Source organism: Schistocerca nitens, chromosome 7 (genome assembly GCF_023898315.1).
Source record: "Schistocerca nitens isolate TAMUIC-IGC-003100 chromosome 7, iqSchNite1.1, whole genome shotgun sequence".
NCBI classification, from domain to species: Eukaryota; Metazoa; Arthropoda; class Insecta; order Orthoptera; family Acrididae; genus Schistocerca; species Schistocerca nitens.
Window position 1 is genome coordinate 67,759,777 of NC_064620.1, and position 22,842 is coordinate 67,782,618.

At 38.6% G+C, this 22,842-nt stretch overlaps 2 protein-coding genes across 7 annotated transcripts in view; one reads left to right on the top strand and one right to left on the bottom strand.

The window, feature by feature from the left end:
• The window catches only part of LOC126195444 (embryonic polarity protein dorsal-like), a 102,490-nt gene that overhangs the window by 75,611 nt on the left and 4,037 nt on the right, over positions 1-22,842 (top strand). For all 5 annotated transcript variants that reach the window (XM_049934067.1, XM_049934066.1, XM_049934068.1 and 2 more), the window contains one exon: positions 15,500-15,877. In XM_049934067.1, the coding sequence (XP_049790024.1) occupies positions 15,500-15,817 (318 nt within the window). In that variant the 3' untranslated portion in view covers positions 15,818-15,877. The remainder of the gene's footprint in view (positions 1-15,499; positions 15,878-22,842) is intronic.
• The window catches only part of LOC126195447 (PSME3-interacting protein), a 137,979-nt gene continuing 118,167 nt past the window's right edge, over positions 3,031-22,842 (bottom strand). Inside the window, exon 8 of one of the 2 annotated variants that reach the window (XR_007538609.1) lies at positions 3,031-3,183. The gene's annotated coding sequence lies outside the window, so the exon portion shown is untranslated. Of the gene's footprint in view, positions 3,184-11,817; positions 12,033-22,842 lie in introns of those variants that run through there. The other variant, XR_007538608.1, reaches the window with a different exon arrangement.

Genomic DNA, 22,842 nt, shown 5'->3' on the forward strand with positions numbered 1-22,842 from the left:
CACAAAACTCTTAATTATCACTGATAGACACATATAAAAGAAAAAAAAAAGAAAAAAAAATCTATTGTAGGTTTTGGTTCTGTACTTAAAATTTCCCCTACTGAACGTAAGCATGCTGTCACTTAGTTTAAAAAGTTTTTTCAAGTAAATTTTGCTTTTGTTGCGATATTTATAACTGCACAAACAAGACAGGCCCAGAATAGAAAATAAGAAGTAACATGATAGTGGAAAAAAGTTCAAATGGAAACTGTGGCAGTTAAAATTACATGTTTTTAAAAAAAGTATCTAGTTTTTTCAGCATCCAGCATCACTAATGCAACAAGAATTCACAATTTCAGTGTCATTTATTGTGTGCAGTGAAAAGTAAATGTAAATCTCCCAATAATTTGGGAGCAATAAAAGATAATTATGGAATGTGCTACTGGACCTAATGCTGAAATTAGCCCAGAATTGTGCCACACTTGGCCTTCTCTTACAATGATTACAAGTTGATGTCCTTGTGAATAAATGTTGTACAAGGCTAACATTACTGATGACTGATGCAGAGGCAAGACAAAAGATGCTCCAGGACTAATAATGCACACTGTTCTGGCACATAACATATTCAAGATATTGGGCTATTTCTGGATACTGTTTTGATGAAAGACTGCCACAGAAACATTTACCATCTTTACAGCTTCTGATTCTTGTGTCAGTACTATTCAGTTCCATTACATGTACACATTTGTTGTCTGTTGTGTAGTACAAATTAGCCTACAGGAATCAGCTGGACTTTATGATTTTCGAACCCCATGTGAACAGCTGGGAGTTCTCTCATGTGTCGTAAAAACCAAATATCCAACTATAAACAAAGAAATGAAATTTAGTTTAATGAGTATATGCTGCAGCTGTTACAGCTCTTTTTTTACATGACACTTGTCACAACAATTGAGACTGCACTTTGTAAGCCAATTTTCCATAGTGTGTCAGTGGTTATGGCCTAATTTTAGGTTCAGATGCAGCTGTTATGTGTACAAATAAGTTGAAAATATTTAGACATTTGTCTGCAGTGATAGTTTTCATAGACGCGAAGCGGGATGATATTAATACTAACAGGTAAGTTCTACCGATTTCCACATGTCATGAAAATATCACAAAAATAAAAGTTACTGAATCAACTTGACTAGAAGAAGGGATCGGTTGGTAGGACATGTTTTGAGGCATCAAGGAATCACAAATTTAGCATTGGAGGGCAGCGTGGAGGGTAAAAATCGTAGAGGGAGACCAAGAGATGAATACACTAAGCAGATTCAGAAGGATGTAGGTTGCAGTAAGTACTGGGAGATGAAGAAGCTTGCACAGGATAGAGTAGCATGGAGAGCTGCATCAAACCAGTCTCAGGACTGAAGACCACAACAACTGAATTAGAGACCTCATATTTTGTGAAACTCACCCACAGTGTAGAATACTGCTTATTGCAATTTACAAATGTAATTTCAGGAAAAGAATATGTGACCACTTTGAATACGTTTCAGATGTTTAAAAGGGTATGTCATTGTTGTATAGAATAGGCAATGTCTTACTGAATACAATTACCTTAAGCAGCTATACAGCAGCATGCCAAGCTGATTATTACTACTCATCCATAAAGGGAACAATCCTTAATTAATATGCAGTCGTGTCCACATTTGGCGTGCTCACTGGAGACATGCCATATTAGGATAGTACTAAGTGGTACACACCTGATTGGTCATGTAGCATACATACGACTTTCATAAGCCTTTCATGTACAGTATTTGATGGTAATATCCCTGCAATGGTTACTTAGCTCATTTCATAGTTATTAGAGTACTTCAAGTACTGAACAGTAAATAAAATTCATCGGCGCCATCTGACTCTTTATCACTGTAGGCTAAGTATTGAAAAGATTGGGTCTTTTTGTTGCAGTCTATTAACAATGGACCGGAAACCTGTTCACCTCTGGCTTAAATTAGACCTGCCAGTGACTTCCCATCGCATTGTGTTCAGTAAAAAGGTTGTTTCAGGCGAAGAAACATGGTCAGATGGGTATGATGTCGAAACCAATACCCAGTCATCACAGTGGAAAAAAAGAGACAAGACCAAAAAAATTCACAATTTCAATCACATGTGAAGGTTCTTCTCATTGTTTGCTTTGATTGCGATGGGTAGCGCATCATGAGTTCTTGCCTTATGGTTGTACAGTTGGTAAGGAATACTGCCTGGTAGTTGTACCCTGTTTCCTGTTTGCTTGAAGCAATCCGAAGAAAACTGTCAGAATTCTGGCAAAACCACTCATTGGAAATTGCTTCACAATAATCCAGCCGCTCACACCTCAATGCTTGTCCATGATATGTGGTAAAAAACAAAACCGTTATTTTGCTTCAGTCACCATATTCACTGGACATGCCCCTCTTGTCATTTCTTTCTATTCCTGAGGCTGAAGAGAACCATGAAAGTTTGTTGTTTTGCCACCATTGATGAGGTAAAAAGAGAATCCCTGAAGGAGCTGAACACCAAACAAAAAGTGTTCCAGAAGTGTTTCCAAGATAGGAAAAAGTGTTGGCACAATTATATCTGAAGGGGACAAGTTGATGATGAATAAATAAAGATCCTTTAAGGGAAAAAAAAATCCCATGACTTATTAGTCACTACTTGTACATTTGGTTGTAAAACAAAAAAAAGTGTTATCAAAATTTAGTTCTATATATATTTCTCTTTGCTTCTAAAACAATGCACAGTAACCAATTTCTCTGAAGTTTCTTCACTTACACCCATGCTTTTATCTAACAGAACATTTTTGTTCATGGAAAGTGAACTTACTGCTTCACAGGAAGTGATAGGTGCATACAACGAAATTTCAGGCAGAGTCAGACCAGTTTGAAAGTCTTTTGTATTTTTGCCAAAAATATTTTTTTAACTTCATACACTTAAAATCTGTATTTGTTCAGCATATCTTTTGAGCTCCATAGGATGCATGCAAAGATTTTTCAACCTCTTCAATAATTATTAAAGATTTCATCAGTAATATACCTGTGGCTTCCAGCTTCATTATTGCTGCAGTCAAATGCACGAAACTTGATTTGATGTAAATAAGACCTTGCTTAAAATCTGTTTCTTGAATGCTACTTGTACATCTTTAATGCAGACTGCAGCAGTGGCTTCAAAAGTGTCTGTGACCTAAAACTAAAAAAAGAAAGGAAAAAATCAGTTAATGGCGCAGTAATTCAGAGTTTCTCAATAGAATGAAGCTGACAATTAAGTTTTTACAAATCTATGGTAATTTACTGTCTCTTACCTGACCCTACTTCATTAAAATTATCATAGTAAAAAGATAGCAGCATTTATCCAGGAACCACCTCTACTTAAAATAGGCTGTTGTGGTAGAGGTGAATCTGCCAGTAAATCTCTAACGCGGCAGCAGGGGCAGATGCTTTTAAGAATATCTCCATTAGAAAGAAAGTTAGCATATAGTTCAATTAAACACCATGAGAATCATTAAACCTTTGTTTTTTGTGTGACTATTTACCTTGTTTGTTGAGGATATCAGCATATTCATATTGAGCATATTTTAGACCTACGGTTTCAGTTATACAGTACAGCATATAGGCCAAACATGTAATGTTCTTTAGGTTAGGATAAAATATTTTAATTGCTTTCCCAGACTTCATCACATATGGAGCAGCATCTTTTAATGATAGTAGGACCATTTTTTTTATTGGTTCAGTATTCCTAAAAAATAATGAAAATATCAAATTACAGTTACATTTGAAAACACGGCATACAGTCTGTAGACATTTTAGCAAACACAGCTTCCTTGGTTTGTGGGTCAAGGGGAAGGAGCACATGCAATTTTGGAAGGAGAGAAGTGGTGTGTGGATACCGTATTTACTCGAATCTAAGCCACACTTTTTTTCCGGTTTTTGTAATCCAAAAAACAGCCTGCGGCTTAGAATCGAGTGCAAAGCAAGAGGAAGTTCTGAAAAATGTTGGTGGGTGCCGCCATAACTTATTTCTGCCGTCGAATATATGTAGCGCTACACAGGCATGCTTTGTAGGCACAAAGATAAATACTGGCGCCAAAACCTCTGCGTCAGTAAATAAATTAAAAAAAAGAAGGTGGAAGGCGAGCTTTTTTCTCCGCCCCGAGTTTCGACCACTGCATTTTCATACATTATCCAACGAAGTGAATACAAATTCCGTATTGTTCATCTTCGAATGCAGCAGCACTTCAATGTACTATGAAAACCTGACTGGCTAGACTGTTTGGGATTTTTGTCAATATGGCCAACTCTACATTCTGGATTTTTTTCCTATCTGTGAGAAGAGATGGTTGCTAATAGGAACTTTTATAAATTGGGAATCACATGCAGTATTCTCATCACCATAAGAATAATACGAATATAAACATTTTGCCATGTATTCTTTCGTGTTTGCTGCTATCTCATTTAAATCCTGTCTGCCTAATAAACCACAAAACTAGAGTGAGACAACAGCAAACGCGGAAGAATATACATACCATGTCATGTTTATATTCGTATTATTCTTATGCTTAACAGTGATACAGTCAGAAATGAAGCACGGCAATTGACTCGAGTTTTAAATCTAAGACGACTCTAATTTCTGTGCAGAATGTAATGTACTAAAGAGGCGCCTGCAAAGATTTTCAAACGGAGAAAAATTTTCGCTAAACTCTCGTTCAGAACATCATCTGTCATACTCAGTCTATTATTTGGTTCTTGTTGATCATTATCAAAGAAAGCAGCAGTGTAAATAACAACAAATAGCAGTCTCGTGCCATTGTTTCGCTAATGAGACAATTCCTCCCTCTTTTTTTTTTTTAATTGTAAGCGGCGTTAGCCCGCACAAAAGCAAGCCATGCCGCGAGCGGCGACAGGCCGTAAACACGCACTATCAGAATGCGACAAACAGTGCATGACACAGTACAGTAATGCATTTTCAGCTTAGAGTGACGTAAACACCTATAACAAAGAAAACTGCGCTTATCAGATCAAAGAAAAATAAGCAATCAATTCAAACCAGATGAAGCACGTGAAAAAGGAAGGGTACCAGTATAAATACGGACGGAACGCCTCACGCATAGCAACGGCTACCTGGTAAAGCTTAACTGCTAAGCTTACGACTCGAACCAAACTACTATAGCTGTATCGTCATTCATTTGACCTAAATTGTGTCTCATATTACAATGGACCAACTTTGTTTCAATTTGGAGGTGCGGCCTAAAACTTGTCTCTCCCCTTGAATTTCGAGTCTCAGATTTCTGGTGCGGCTTAGATTCGTGAAAATCGAGTGCGGCTTAGATTCGAGTGCGGCTTAAATTCGAGTAAATACGGTAATCAGTTTCCATCACTTCATGATGTGGGGGCAGCATATGTTTCATTCCAATCATCCACTATAGTAGAAATGTCACATGGAACTCAGAAGTAACAAAGTAATGTGACAGCACATAACAAAGCAGCTCATGCCCAAATATTGTACTATCTGAAGCTAAGAGAATGAAATTACATTAAGCCTGTGGGAACACTGTTATATAACAGAGATAGATAGTAGCCTTGGGAGAGCCAGCCCTGACAACACTCTACCATCTGGTGAGCGAGATGTATGAGACAGGCGAAATACCCTCAGACTTCAAGAAGAATATAATAATTCCAATCCCAAAGAAAGCAGGTGTTGACAGATATGAAAATTACCAAACTATCAGTTTAATAAGTCACGGCTACAAAATACTAACACGAATTCTTTACAGACGAATAGAAAAGCTGGTAGAAGCCGACCTCGGGGAAGATCAGTTTGGATTCCATAGAAATGTTGGAACACATGAGGCAATACTGACCCTACAACTCATCTTAGAAGATAGATTATGGAAAGGCAAACCTACATTTCTAGCATTTGTAGACTTAGGGAAAGCTTTTGACAATATTGACTGGAATACTCTATTTCAAATTCTGAAGGTGGCAGGGGTAAAATACAGGGAGCGAAAGGCTATTTACAATTTGTACAGAAACCAGATGGCAGTTATAAGAGTCGAGGGGCATGAAAGGGAAGCAGTGGTTGGGAAGGGAGTGAGACAGGGTTGTAGCCTATCCCTGATGTTATTCAATCTGTATATTGAGCAAGCAGTAAAGGAAACAAAAGAAAAATTCGGAGTAGGAATTAAAATCCATAGAGAAGAAATAAAAACTTTGAGGTTCACTGATGACTTTGTAATTCTGTCAGAGACAGCAAAGGACCTGGAAGAGCAGTTGAATAGAATGAACAGTGTCTTGAAAGGAGGATATAAGATGAACATCAACAAATGCAAAATGAGGATAATGGAATGTAGTCGAATTAAATCAGGTGATTCTGAGGGAATTAGATTGGGAAATGAGACACTTAAAGTAGTAAAGGAGTTTTGCTATTTGGGGAGCAAAATAACTGACGATGGTTGAAGTAGAGAAGATATAAAATGTAGACTGGTAATGGCAAGGAAAGCGTTTCTGAAGATGGGAAATTTGTTAACATCGAGTATAGATTTAAGTGTCAGGAAGTCATTTCTGAAAGTATTTGTATGGAGTGTAGCCATTTATGGAAGTGAAGCATGGGCGATAAATGATGGGTAGATCACATAACTAATGAGGGGGGTACTGAAGAGAATTGGGGAGAAGAGAAATTTGTGGCACAACTTGACTAGAAGAAGGGATCGGTTGGTAGGACATGTCCTGAGCCATCAGGGGATCACGAATTTAGTATTGGAGGGCAGCGTGGAGGGTAAAAATTGTAGAGGGAGACCAAGAGGTGAATGCACTAGGCAGATTCAGAAGGATGTAGGTTACAGTAGGTACAGGGAGATGAAGAAGCTTGCACAGGATAGAGTAGCATGGAGAGCTGCATCAAACCAGTCTCTGGACTGAAGACCACAACAACAACAACAACAACAACAACAGGTAGTAGCCACAAAGTTCACTGACTACTTCTGACTGAAACAATGGCACACGGGCTTACTAAAATGTTTACAGACTATTCAAATGTTTTTTTCTGTTTACAATTACACATTCACTCCTTCATAAAGAAATTCGTGACTGTTAAGTGGTTTGCATTTTGCAAACACTTGGTGACATTGTCCTAGTCTGTCCTCAGTTAATTTTCCAGCTGTCAGACTTGCAATATATTTTCCCATACAGTTACTAGTTTTGTCAACAGAGGCCCATACATTTGGGATTTCCAAGTCCTTTCAAAATTCGTCTAACACCTAATTGATGAAAAGTTAATATTGAGGTTGAGTTGAGTTTAAGTTCATAACAGTTTATTTTTACATTCTTGGAAGAAGATAATTGAAATCGCAGGTGTTCGTCCAAGAATTTTGTAAGATAAAATTACTGCATTTCCGTGACACACTGTCAAAAATAAATAATTTTTACATGTTTGTAAATGTACATGGAAACTGACTGACTTAAATACTTTTTCACTTACCTGTGCGTATGATACTTGAAGGTAACTTCTGCGTAAGGTGGTTGGATCCAGGACGTAATTTTTTGTGTACTTTTCTAAAATTGGTTCGAATGTGGTATATGACAGTTTTTCAAACAGTATGTTTGCTCCTAGCAAAGCAGCATGTTGAAACCACAAAAAATGGATTTTGTGTTCATTTAGTTATTTTGTATTAATAAGTGATGCACACTTAATACTTTTTTTGTCTTTCCGTAGTTTCGTCTTTGCTCTATGACATGCAGAAGTTGGGTGCTGATCTACTTGAAACTTTTTTGAGCATTTGATGTACAAACAAAATGTAGCCTATACCGACATTTCTTTTGTTACACATATATTTGTTAGGTTTGATATGTTGTATACAACTGGTCAGAAAAATATTATTTAAAATACACAACTGTCTAGTACTAATAAAGTAATTACACATCATCCTTATTGCAACAGTCACAGTAGACGTCAACCCTGTCCGTTCTTAGAATTTCCTTTCCCTCAATCCATTTTAATGTAAGGTCTCTTCTTGCAGCTCTAGTAGAAAATACTGGGTCATACAAAATCCAACCCCTTTTCTTTGTCAGTGATAATGAAAATTATTTCATTGTTGGCTGACTTCATAATACCAGACACAGAAAGGAAATGATTTAGTGATGTGTTGTTGCTGTATTTTGCATACAGTTCTATGAAGCAAAATCCTGCTCACAATTTCTAAAAATTTTCACTTCTAAAATAATAATTGGTATACAGTTTCTAAATTCCATATTGATCTCACATCAGAGGTGATTGCAGGATAAGGAGCAGGGAAGAATAGCTGGCAGAGGCTAGTATCTCTTGCAGTGCTGTTAACGTATTTTGCGTGCAATATAGCTCAAGTACAGTAATTTGTACCAGCCACCGACAGATAGCAAGGATTGACAGCAGTGAAACAAGGCACAAAGTCTGTTGACATCTACCGAGCCAGACTAGGGTGCTTGAGCTCACTATGAAGTTGACAGACTGTAACAAAATTACTGAAATTATTCATGTTCTGTAATTTTGGCATAGTTCATATGAAAAAACATCAGTAAAAGATGCTATAATGCAAGTTATTGTATTATGTGCACTGAAGCCAGAAAAATAATATATGTAAATAAAATAAACATCACTCACAGATTAGGCCATAGTCCTATTCTGACTAGCCAGTTGCTGCCTAGAAGGCAGTATGAGGAGTGAACTATAATCGTGTGACGTGATCGGCATGTCACCAATTCCTCCAGCCATTATTGCCAGTTGATGAATTCTGATGATTCTGCTGCTTCTTTATTCAATCAGCTTCTCATTTGGCCTGACAGGGGCTGAGTCGACCCCGTACCAGAGCTCCTTGTCTCAGAAAAATTTGGGGTGGTACTGGGAATCGAACCCAGTTTCTTTCACACCATAGGCAGCGACTCTAACCATTTGGCTATGGAGGCTGTCGTAACTGTCTAAATCCATGCTGTTATATAGAAAAAAAACCTTCAAAATAAGCATTTCTCCCCAAATGGCCAAAATATGTACATACCATGCATTTGTATTAAACTCCAGCTCCAGTTATAAGGAATGCCTAAAAGGTTCAACCAACTGCTTCATCTTAGATGGCTGAAAGCTTTCCAAAGTATTATAATGTCTGCAATCTGTAAAGGAAGCTACTTGGTCTATGGGTTTGCTTGAATGTGTAAATTGAAGACAGTAGTCTGCTCACCTGAGTTGACATTCGTCCTAATCTGTAAAAATAAAGTTGGTGGTGACTGTAGAGGGTGGAAAGGTCAATATTCCATGAGATGGTAGAATGATCACTGGGCGCAAATTGTTCATGTAGACATCTGCTCTATTTCAATTGGTTTTTGAAGATAATTACTTTTAACTGTATATTATCATTACAAAATGATTTTATTTAGTAGTTCCATTTTTGGTTCTAATTGCTTTGTACTTTTACAGCTTTACAACATTTCATAATACATCTTCATCAGTTTGCAATAAATTTACAATAATTTGCAATTAATTTTGCTAAAATGTTTCAAGAATTGCCCTATTGGCTTCAGCACATGTAAATATGCTCAATAAGAACTTATTGTGATACTTACCTTAGTGCCTCACTATGTTCCTTAATGGTAGCAGTAGCTCAGCTTCCGTACCCACCTTTCTACTGTATACATCTGTCTACATCCAACCACATAAACAAAAATCTAATTATGTTAAGTCTAAAGCTCAAGTGGCCAGATAATGAACTATAACAACCGGCTTGGCAGAAAAGTAAGTGTGATTGAAATATTGTCTCACTTGAAAAATGCTTGTGCTGCACCATGTCATTCATTCCCTGCATCCCAACTTTAGGTATCCATATCTTCACCTGAAATTCAGTGTCACCAAAATCCTTCACACTTCGAAACAATTACTACTTATTATGTAACAAGAATAAAAATAACCTTCAGATTTATTACCATTCATATTACATCATACCTTGATATAGAGATGAAATTGGAATTTGCAACCACCAATGGATATTATTATGTATGTTGTTGCCCATATGAATGTGGCATTGTCAATAAAAATTGTTGACGGAACTATATCATAGTTGGTATTTAATCACTGACAAGATTTGTGTGCAGTACTATCTCTGATGTGAAAAAGTTGCACAAATTGTGGGTTTAATGGTACAAGCTTTTTGCATGTAAAATTTGTCATATATCTTTGTAGAACATGAGGTTGTGCAAGAAGTTGTTGAAATTGACATTTCCCCACTTATAAGGAAATGTCAATTTCGAGAATTTGTATAGTTAGTACAGTTGTCAGCAGAATTTTTACTTCACTTCCTTGATTTATGTTTTCATTCTTTGATACCTGATCCGTATTTCTTTCTTTTTTTTCTCATTTCATGCATATTGTCTCTTATTTTTTGTCATTTTGGTATTACTAAAAGTTCTCTGTTACCCAGGCTTGGATTATCTGGTTTGCAGATTATTTATGCACAGTGTGAAGTTTTTGAAACAATACGAGCCATAAGTATTTTGTTTTTATTGGAATGAATTTTTCATGTTTTACTACCAGAAGACAATGCAGATCCCAAACTCACTGTTGAACATCCCTGATATATTTTTCCTTTGTTTCCCATTTCATCTTCTGGTAAATGCTCATTCTCTATTCTTGTAGCATGTCTATGGCCGATTTCCTGTCTATATTTTTGTCTAGTCTTTCCTCTATCAGCTAAAAGTCCATAATTTCAAACTCACATAAAGCCGTTAGCAAAAGAAAATGATTTAGGTTTTTTTCTGGGACACTTGTCTTCAGAATTCTTGCTCTGAGTTCATACAAAATGAAAGCTTATTGTTAACATTGCCATGAGGAATAATATCTTGTTGACTGTACTTTTCTAGCCGCCAACAGATCTCAGCAATAGCTTTTTAAATAAACCATTGGAAATAAGTGATGATACGTGTGACATTTCTTGTTGCGGACAACTTATGAGTACTAGGAAGGTGACCAAAAACAAAAGCAAATGTACTGTTCTAATGATTGAAGAGATATAAGAAGCTATAGATGAATTAGAAGAGGGGAAAAACTGCAGTAAAACTTTCTCCAGTTTGTGCATTAGGCATGCAATCATTATGGGATCAGTTATCACACACATCTCTGCACAGAAATGTGTTGCATTCTTAGTATATAGGACAAACTTCTTTTAACTGTACTTCTGATTTTGGCGCTCTGGTAAACAAGAACCTTAGTCAAGAAAAGAGCAAATGACATGCAGAAACAGAGAAAAGGGACAATTTCTGGAAAGTGAACAGAAAACTGGTGATGAAATATAAAATGTGTTTTAAGTGTAGTTTTATAAATAAGTTGTAACTAATGCAATGGGCTTTCAAATATTACATGTTTCAAAATACAGTAAACTGCAGTTTGTGGTAAAAACATGTATTTTGGATTATTCAAGTTTATCGGCAACCCGTGAAGTTTCAGGTCTGTATTAATCCAGACATACTGGGAACTTGCTGTACTAAGTTTATTCTGACCAACATATCTGTAGAATTTTGCAAAATGTTTTGATCTTGTGATCCTTTCATCCCAGCATCTGATTGATGGCGGTATCTTTAATTGAAGTTCAGATCTACTTCAACTGTTCATCCATTTTTTCCAATACTGTTCCCTCCTCACACGCAACATTAACTGTTCCAAGTTACTTAATATTCTTCTGTTAAGGATTAAAATCAATTTTTTATTTAGTTGACTGGTTTTTTCACCAGGGGTCACTTTATCTTATATAATAAAGTGTAGCAGCTGAAATATTCAGTGCTTGTTTACAACACATGCAGGGGACGGACCAAATAATATGAACACCATACACTTTATTACATCTTGTTGCAAGCTGACACCAGTGGGTACACGTAAATACTGTGATTTGACTGCAGTGCACAGTTGACGTTCCAAGTCTTGGAGGTTTTCTTTTAGTGTTTTATATGATTTGTTCTGCGATAGTGAAATGTACTATTCCTCAGGTTTCGTAAAAGGGCATCTTGTCGGTGCGCAGTTAGCAGGAGCACCTGCGAAGAAAATGGCTGAACTTTTTTAACATTTCTCAACTGACAGTATCCATGGCAAAGACGGTATAGACAAAACATGATAAAATGTCATTGAAAAGAGCATAAAAAAGGGTTACGGCCAGACAACATAAAACTACCATGCAAGAGTGTTTGCAGGGCTCAACACTCACTTGAGAAATACTGTGTTGACAAAAACTGGATGTGGGAGCATGCATCAAGTGTGGATCTGATTACAACAGCAGGGCAATGGGAGCGCACACTTACTTTGTTAGTGCTGTTCCATCTCGCTATCAAATTGGCACATGTAAATTTTGTAATCAGTTATGATCTAACACTCAAGAAATATCGGCTTTGTCTAGCTGGAATTAAGTCTGTCAGGTACCTATCGGTAGACTTCCAAACCCTGAGCCACCTGTTCCTACAGTAGTGTGTAGTATCCACTGACTGCAAACTTTCCGAATAAAAAACCCTCATGTAAGACTTTAACAGTCAGTGTGCAGTTTGTGTAATATTATGGTGACTGCAGAAAATGTGAAGTTTGGCAGATGTAGTATTCTACATATTTTTTCATGATGTTGAACATATATTTGAGACACCCATAAACATCTGCAGAATATGCAGACTTCATAGTTTCTAGTGTGGTTGTTAAATATCAGTAGTGGCTGGCATCAATGTAAAAATATGTTGTTATTGAAACATTTGTTATGTTGCGTAGTAGACGGCAGCAGGTGTGCATGCACACTGTTCTGCACCATGAACGTTCAATTTAACTTTGAACTTGTGTTTGTTTGTTGTGTAAATTGATTGTGAAAGAAATTTAAACAAAAATATCATGTGTTTACTTTCTTATTTGAATATAACCATTTCTTTTCCAATTCCATTTATAGTACAAATACTACTTAATTGGAGTTTTGTTAGTGCTTTTGAAACATAATATAAAGAACATTTTAAAATTCCAACCACAGATTTCTACAAATACCGAAAAAACAAAGATTTTAGCCAATCTGCAGATAATGGCAGTTAGCTATGACAACAGCACCATGAGCATTGAAACAGCTACCAACAGAATTCCAGGAGTACAACAATGTATTTTAGTGTGCAGTGCGCTTCCTTTTCAGTCATTGTTCAAACATTAAAGTCATTCTCTACCCATCCAATAGAGAACTGCTTCTAGAGATATATGCCACCTTTATCTTCAACAAAATTTTATGAGTTTTGGAATTTACAGTAGAGCCAAATGTGGCCTGTGTCTTCTTTCAAGCAGTCAGTAGTTTTGCAATGTTGTCATGCAACATTCCCATATAGGCAAAAATGTGTTGTCACTCCATAATGAACTACTTCCAGCAATATTACTTCTGAGCTTCTGTACCACTGCTACAGTGATTGATGGTTGTATACGGAGACATCCCAGAGAATTTGCTTACTCTTTTTCAAAGGATGGAATTTATTGCCATTCCCTTTTGCGATTGTGGCATATCGCATCATGCCCCACTTTATACAGATACCACAAGCCAGTATTTCTCTCTCTCTCTCTCTCTCTCTCTGTGTGTGTGTGTGTGTGTGTGTGTGTGTGTGTGTGCGCGTGTGTTACACGCGCGCTCGCATGCAGGGGGGGGATTTTCAGTTTGACAAGACTCCTAGCTCCTAGTTTTTTTACAAGGAAGGTTTATCTAGCAAGATGATTGATCCATCACTTACCTACCTGTACTCTCAGTGCAGCAAAGGCACACTTTATATTGCCATATAGTTTCCTCATCTATTACGTGCCCTTAGAATAATTGCTGTGATTTGTGCATTTACTATCATATTCAGATGATCAGAATTGACTTAAAGCATTTACAGATTAGCAGTGATTAACTTTTTTTATATATACACAGCCTGCCAACAAAAGTGAAGCAGACTGAAGGGCAAGAGGAAACAAAATGAAACTTCATGGGTTCAGAGGACATGTTGTGTTATTCCAGTGATTACAATAACAAGTCAAAATTACAGGCAAACTTATCAGTATCAGCCCACTTATCAGCGTGATGTTGCACCTCATCTGACTTGGATGCTTGCACTGATTTGGTTTGGACAAGTGTCGTAAAACCATTGTATACTCTCAGGCAAGCTGGGCCATAACTGTTGTAACTGGTCCTTGATATCTAGGATACCGACACTGGGACAGAATTAACGTAATTATTGCTCCCACACATATTATTTAGGCACTCGGGAGTACCTCTGCTGCAGAGTACCTCACCATCTCACAGACAGTTCTTAGAGATGTACCATTTGTCGATGAACAGCGTCATGTTGAAAAATGGCACCATGATACTGTTGCATGAGAGGTAACACATGAGGACGCAGGATGTCTGTGACCGTAACCTGAAGTCACACCCGCTGGTTCTCCATGCCAGGAGTAACACCACTGTCCGTTCTAAAACACTGGAAGAACAACATTGCTACCCCCGTTGCTGCAATACTTGATGATAATGGGCATCCGTGGTAGTGCAGAACTGAAGTTCATTGCTGAACACAATGTGATACCATTCATCAGTGGTCCATGCCACCTGATCACGGTACCACTTCAAACACAGCAACCAATGCGAGGGATGGTGTTTCCCTTGTACGGCTTCTGCTAGTCTCCAACTAATTGGCGCAGCATGGCACAGAATGTTGTGAGGAATCCATTATTTGTTCTTGAATGGTAGGTGCAGAGGTGAAAGACACTATGATGTGCTTCATGCATGATGCAGTGATCTTCCCTCGTAGTGGTCAGACGTGATCGATTGGAACCTTGACAAACAAATATGCCTGCCCTCACGTTCCCAAGCCATCAAACGTCTGGCCATTGACACATTCAAATGCCTCACAAATCTGAATATTACATTAGTAGACCAACTGGCAAAATGTAAATGCACATTGAGCCCCATTTCAAACTGTCAGGTATTGATGACACTGTCTTACATGTGGTATGCAACATCTCTGTGTCCTTCATAGTAAACACTCAACATATATCACTGTTTGTACCCCTTATGTACCCTACCCGGCCTGGTAAAAACACTAAAAGTGAACAATAATAATGTGCTCTGGTCGTCATTCTGCCTGTCACTGAGAATTTCAGTTGTAATTATTTACGTATCCACTGGTGGTAACATTGACATCCAACTATGTCTTCTGGGTGCTTCACTTTTTTGTCAAGCTGTGTAAATAAAATTACTTATAACAATGTAATGAAAAGGGTAGTTACTACTCACCAGATAGTGGAGATGCTGAGTCACAGAAAGGCACAACAAAAAAGACTGTCAGAAACTTTTTGTTGTGTCCTTCTGCGACTCAGCATCTCCACTATATTGTGGATAGCAACTATCCTTTTCAGTATATTGTTACATTCCATCCTGGATTTTCCATTTTTTAAAATTACTCATAGTTTTTAAAACAGGTATACAGTTTCACATGTCTCCACATTGTTTGCATGTTTGTTGCAGACGGTACAAGTGCCTCAGCAGAGGATAGCAGATGTAACCAGTGGTGCTGGAGGTGGCACCGAACTCCTAGACCTGGACAGTCAGCAACTGAGTTTGGGAAACATCGACTCAGGCGATTTGGCTAACTTTGGTCTTTTCTACAATTCACTATCGGAGAATCTGTCCAGCAACTTGAACCTCACAGATGGAGGAGGTGCAGCTGCAAATACAGAGGCAGTTGGTGGCACTAACATGACTGACAGCCTGACAAGACTCGCAAACACTACCATGCAGGACATTTGCAGTCTGAACAGCATGTATAAAGGAACTGGACACTGACAGTCAGTCTGCTAATGCACAAGGTGCAAGCAAGATCCCTGCAAATCATGGAAGTAGGAGGTAATGTCTGTCACAATTTTGAAATTTATTATTCCCATATATTTTTAAACATCTCATCTTTCCACCTGAATTAATATGGTGGCAATTTCCATAACATTGGATTTTTTATATAAATGTTACAAATTTAGTTCTAAATTTTGTGTACTGTGACTGAGGTAAATCAGTTCCAAAGTCATCGTGTCCATGACTTTGCTAGATAACTATGGGAGTCATAGCTTCATTGCATGTGGACATTTGGATGCCTGGATCCCTTCATCTTAATTTTGCTTTATTAATCAAAATCAAAAACTGTCGTGTTTCATACCATGTGATTACCTGTCAAAGAAGTTCAAATTGCGACAGTGAAAGTTTAAGAACATAATCACCCAATTTCTTCATGTTGTGCTCATCTTCTTTAACAGCTATATGAAGTGGTTAGACACTGGACTCGCATTCGGGAGGACGACAGTTCAATCCCGCGTCCCGCCATCCTGATTTAGGTTTTCCGTGATTTCCCTAAATCGCTCCAGGCAAATGCCGGGATGGTTCCTTTCAAAGGGCACGGCCGACTTCCTTCCCCGTTCTTCCCTAATCTGATGAGACCGATGACCTCGCTGTCTGGTCTCCTTCCCCAAACCAACCAACCAACCAGCTATATGATGACGACAATACTAATAAAACACAATCTCTTCACGAACCTGCACTTGTAGAAGGACAAAGAAATACCAGTATCGTCATCGGTGGAATAAGTCTTCAACTAGCCAACACTCTTCCATATCTGTGCAGCATCCTCCCATCAATTGCAGAAATAGATTCAGAAATTCAATACAGAGTTAACTATGCTGGAGCATTCTTTGGCAGAATAAGATCTCAAGTACTTTACAATCACGAGGTCAGTGTTGCAACAAAGATCATCAAATGAAATTCAGTTGTAATTCCCACCCTATTTTAAGGATCGGAATCCTGGAGCTGTACAGACTGCATCTTACAAAGTGGGAACAATATCACCAGTTGGGTGCTGATAACCTCGATGTTCAGTGCCCCTAACCCAAAAAAGAGAGAGAGAGAGACATACAACCAGTAAAGAATTTATAGTTTTAAGATGCCACTTATGATGGGCAGATCAGGTAGTTTGCCTATCTAATAATCGGATTCCCAAAGAAGTGTTTTACTCTCAGTTAAAAATGGGCAGACGCTTTGTGGGAAATCGGAGGAAACAATTTGGGGATGTAATTAAGGCTAACATGAAGATGTGTCACATTATTGTTAACAGTTGGGAGATCTCAGCCCAGATTGTACATCCTTTAGATCACTAGTCTATTGTGGGTCATTTCTTTTTGAATAAAAGAGCTGATGAACAGGGATCAGTAAGGGAAAGTGCAAAAAGGGTTGTTCTAAAATCAGACGTAAGGGATGAGATGATTAATGTAGGAAGAACAAAATTGAACAGCAACAAGAAAGATGCAATTGTAGAGGGGGGAAATCAAAATATGAAACTTGAGCAGAAAGGAAATTAAACAGTTGCTGGCAGAAAGTTATTACAGAAGTTGTAACTATGTGTGGGGGGAGTTAATGGGTGGAAAGGAGATACAGTAATAGTTTAGCGAAACTGATAGTAAGTGTATGCTGGGTGCTAAGTACAGGGTGTACATAAAGTCCGGAAACACTTTCAATTATTTATTGCACAAGAACCAAACACTGTACAGTTATCATACGAGAGCTATTGAGAAAGTAGGGAACATTGCCGTGTGACGCCACTAGGCGCGTGCCAATCACATATATTTTGGTATGTGCATGCTCGGCAGCTCAGTCGGCATCCATCCATGACAACTGGAACATCTCTGCATGTCTGGTTTTTTCATTTTAAATGTGCGCTGCAATCGACAATACTGCAAGTTGTGAGGTGCAGTCTGTGATACGGTTTTTGTTGGCAAAAAACCTAGAACCTATAGAAATGTATCGTGAACTGTGCAAAGTGCACAGAAACAATGTAATGAGTGAATGTTCCGTCCAGAAATGGTGTATTTGGTTTAAAAATGGCCAAACCAACATTCATGATGAAGAGAAGATTGCACGCCTGAGCATTGTGACTGACGATCTTGTCACTAAAGTTGATGAAACGATTTGTGAAAACTGTTGCTTCACAATAACGGAGCTTTCGCTTTCTTTTCCACAAGTTTTACAGATTTTGTTGTTTGAAATTGTCACTCAAAAGCAAGGCTATCACAAATTTTGTGCATCATGGGTGCCCAAAATGCCTACAGAGCACCATGGAGAACAGTGAATGGGGGCAACGTTGACATTTCTGGAGGCCTACCACAAACATGGTGATTCATTACTGGATCGAATCATAACTGGTGACAAGACTTGGGTGAAACACGTCAATTGTGAGACAAAATTACAGTCCACGGAGTGGGAGCACACGATGTCCCCCCAAAAATCAAGAAAATGTTTGCAAACCTTGTCAGCAAGGAAGTTGATGGTGACAGCGTTTTGGGATAGGCAAGGTGTGCTTCTTACTGATTTTCTTGAACGTGGAGCAACCATAAATTGTGCCCAGTACTGTCAAACTTTGCACAGCCTTAGAAGAGCAGTTCAAAACAAACGCCGAGGAAAGCTGACATCCAAAATTTTGTTTTTGCATGACAATGCCCGACCTCACATGGCAAACCGCACTAAAGAACTCCTTAATTCATTCAAATGGGAAATTTTCCCTCATCCGTCCTACAGCCCCGATCTTGCACCGAGCGACTTCCACTTGTTTCCCAAGATTAAGAGCTGGCTTGCAACACAGCACTTTGATGACGATGTCGAACTCCAGGAGGGCATGACTCACTGGCGGAAGTTTCAGGCAGCAGAATTTTACGACAAAGGTCTTTCAAAGCTTGTCCACCACTATGATAAGTGCCTCAGTGTGTTTGGTGACTATGTGGAAAAGTAGTATGTCAGTCACTCTTTCAGATGTATATAATAAAATGTATTTCTTGTACTTAGTTTTTTTTTATGCCAAAACGTTCCCTACTTTCTGAATAGCCCCCATACATAAGTCATTTTGAAGAGAAACCCTGGAAGTGCCCCCCTCCCCCATGTTTACTGCCACAGCATAGTTTGGTAATTTGCCGATAGTCAGCGCTAGTCGCAAACATGGCGAGTTTAGGTGCGGAGCGAGCTGCTTCATGAAATGGCCTCTCCAATCACCAGATCTCACTCCGTGTGACTTTTTTCTGTGGAGACACATTAAAGATCTGGTGTATGTACCGCCTCTAGCACATGATGTAGCAGAGCTCCAGGAGAGAATATAGGAAGCGATTGCCACAGTCGATGATGCCATGCTGGGATGGGTATGGCAAGAATTCGATTACTGTATTGATGTCTGCCAGGTCACTTGTGGTTCACATATCAAATATCTGTAAAAAAAACTTTCAGAGTTGCTCTTCAAAATGCAGTATGTATGACATAGGTACAATGTTTAGTTCTTGTGCAATAAATAATTGAAAGTGTTCCCAGACTTTATGTACACCCTGTATAAGTGGCAAAGCATATTTCGAACTGCATAGTTTTGAGATGATGTTGCTGGGAGGTAACTTTCAAACAACCCACATACTGAAACAAGCACCAAGATAAAGACTTGTTTCACAGTGTGCTGTTTGTCAAGATATGAACTTAGCATTCCCTCTGATTTTTTTCTGTAACTATCACTCTGTTGTTTTGCTTAAGAACTTCAATATCACTCAGTCCTTTGTACCACATTGTCACACATTTACTATAATAATAATAATTTATTTCTTTGCAACAATTTGTCTATAAATTCCACCTGTTACATAGATAAGCAGAAATGCTCCCTTACATTATCACAACTTGCCTGAAATACACATTTCCCCTAATTTTCTGTTAGAATATACACTGCTGGCCACCGTAAATGCAACACCCTGAAGGAAGCATCCGAATCAAGTGAAATTTACACCATGGGTTTGCAGCGATGAGATATGCAACTGATTAGAATTTCAGTGCAGACGCACATCACGCGCGCCTGTGGCGCCACCTCATAGCGCCATTTAAGGCTTGGCGATTTTGACGAGTGTACGTTCAGCACGTGTGTTTACCTTGTGGTTGTTTCACAAGACGATCAGTTATGCCTCGTAGACAACAGCGAACATCTTTTGATCAAGTATCTGAGTTCGACAGAGGAAGGATAGTGGCTTACCGAGATTGTGGATTATCATACAGAGAAATCGCTAGTCGTGTTGGACGAAACCAAACAACTGTAATGCAGATATGTGACTGTTGGATGCAGGAGGGTACGACGGACCGACTTGGTCGATCGCATTTACCTCGGTGCACCACTGCACGTGCTGATAGGCAAATTGTGCACATGGCAGTGACGGATCGCTCAGTGACATCCCAAACCATAGCACAGCACATTGCGTCTGTAACGCATCATCCAGTGTCTGCGCGTACCATTCGACGCCGTTTACAGCAGAGTGGTCTGTCCGCAAGACGTCCATTGCTTCGTCTACCATTGACGCAGAACCACAGACGTCTCCGTCGCCAATGGTGTGATGACAGACGGATGTGGACGGCAGAATGGAATGACGTTGTCTTTACTGACGAGGCACGCTTCTGTCTGCAGCACCACGATGGTCGGATTCGAGTGTGGAGACACCGTGGAGAGAGGATGCTGGACAGCTGCATTATGCACCGCCACACTGGTCTTGCACCGGGTATTATGGTATGGGGCGGTATTGGATATTACTCTCGCACGCCTCTAGTACGCATTGCCGGTACTTTAAATAGCCGGCGCTACATATCCGAGGTGCTGGAGCCAGTTGTCCTTCCTTACCTTCAGGGCTTGGCCACAGCCATATTTCAACAGGATAATGCGCAACCACACGTGGCACGCATTGTCCAAAGGTTCTTCGTCAATAACCAGTTTGAATTGCTTCCCTGGCCGACTCGCTCTCCGGATCTTTCGCCGATAGAAAACATGTGGTCCGTGGTTGCTCAACGAGTGACCCAGATTACATCCCCAGCTGCCACACCAGATGATCTTTGGCAACATGTGGAAGCTGCTTGGGCTGCTGTACCCCAGGAACACATCCAACGTCTCTTTGACTCAATGCCGAGACGTGTGGCAGCGGTGATCTCCAACAATGGCGGCTACTCTGGCTACTGATTCTGGCAGGAACCACATGTCACAGATGTCTGTAAACGTAATCATTTGATACTTGGTCAACATGTTATCTACAAAATAAATTTTGTTGTGCTACCTCTTGTCTTTCTTGGTGTTGCATTTACGGTGGCCAGCAGTGTATTTTATTCTCACATAGTCACTTCAATTTCTTCTTACTACTACTGTGCCGTAGAAACCAGAGTTACGATTGTTGGACCAGAGCTGCAGAGATAAAACTATAGTTACAATATCAAATAGTAGAATAAAAAGGCATGATGACAATTCTCAGTATGTTAACTGGATATTGACAATAAAAGTACAGAATTTATGCCTTACTGCTCTACAGCTGACAGTAAAGAAATTGAAATATGATAGTATTAACAGTACATGGGACAGAAGATGAGTGTCTACTTACAGATTTCTGAAACAAGAACACTTGAGGTAAAACTGGTGATATTACTCACACACATGCACACAAGATATTGACTTCCACACTGCAGAAGTGTTTTTAAAACTTTCTCCATTGGCTGAAAGAGGACTTTTAATGAATATGTATTAAATATGCTAAAAGCACTAAACTAGAGATTCAGTATACACTCAACTGTTTCATTTCAACTCTATTCCAGTTCTTTTTGTGTCAGAACTTGTTTAACAGATAATGTTGTCTTATCACATTTATTACTGATATTATTTTCTTAACACTTTTTTAGAGAATAACAATAACAATTAGAATTATAAAGAGAATGATAAGTGAATTGCTTTACAGTCTACTTGCAGTATCATACACACCTCCCCTAGAAATCACATATAGTTTGTGGGTTCTGTTGCAAGTAAAGCCCGTTTTCTGGTGCTGTAGTGCCGTACATATGATAAATCACCTCTTTTTAAATTAGCATTTGTTGATAATCTGTTAATACGCTCATGAGCTGGGGAATTAGATATTGCATAGTCAATAGAAATAGATTATTTTGTCTTTTGTTTGTAGCTGATAGAACAGCATTTTCAAATGTTGGAATGTAATTAAATTCACATTCACAAACATTCCGAGTGGAAGAAGAATTATACAAATAAAAAATGAGAACAAATAAAAAAGTTCATACTGTGATTAAAATGACTTGACATAGGAATAGAAATAAAAAATTACATTTAAATCAATAATTGATAAATGAATAAAAATAATGCTCAAACTTACTTTGACAAAGATTTTAAAAAATGTTAAGCATTTAATCTTCTGCATGTGAGGCCCTTACCATGTCCATTATGCTACACAACCAGTCCATTCATCAGAATGTATTTAAAAATCACGAGTGTCATGTCAGATTCTGAATATTTATTTATTTTTTATGCCTCCTCCCATCAGGGTGAATGGCTGCAGGGTGTGATACCTGGGATCTTAACCTACATCAATCTATAGGCGGTTTCAAAAATGTGATCCCACCACTTGTGACCTCTACTTGTAAGACAACAAATGCATGAATGTACAGCATAAGTGTGAGGTTGGTGTGTGGAATGAGATGTATTGGCGAAGGCAACAAGGTTGTACAGACACAGTGTGGAATATATTTGCGATCTCCACTGAGGAAATTCAATTTTTATTTGGAGCTATTGAACAAAAGTGGAGAAAGTAAGTTTGGAATCAATGAGACCTGATGCCTAGTGTGGTACTGTAAGTTAAGCAAAAGACATCCTGCAGATTTTGATGGCGTATGGCAAAAGAAAGGTCACACTTCTCTCAAGGTGTTGTCTCTTCAGTTTGGGAAAGTTCTTGATTTTTGAGTGCTTGTGCAAGTCCTGATAAGATTACGTAAACACAGAG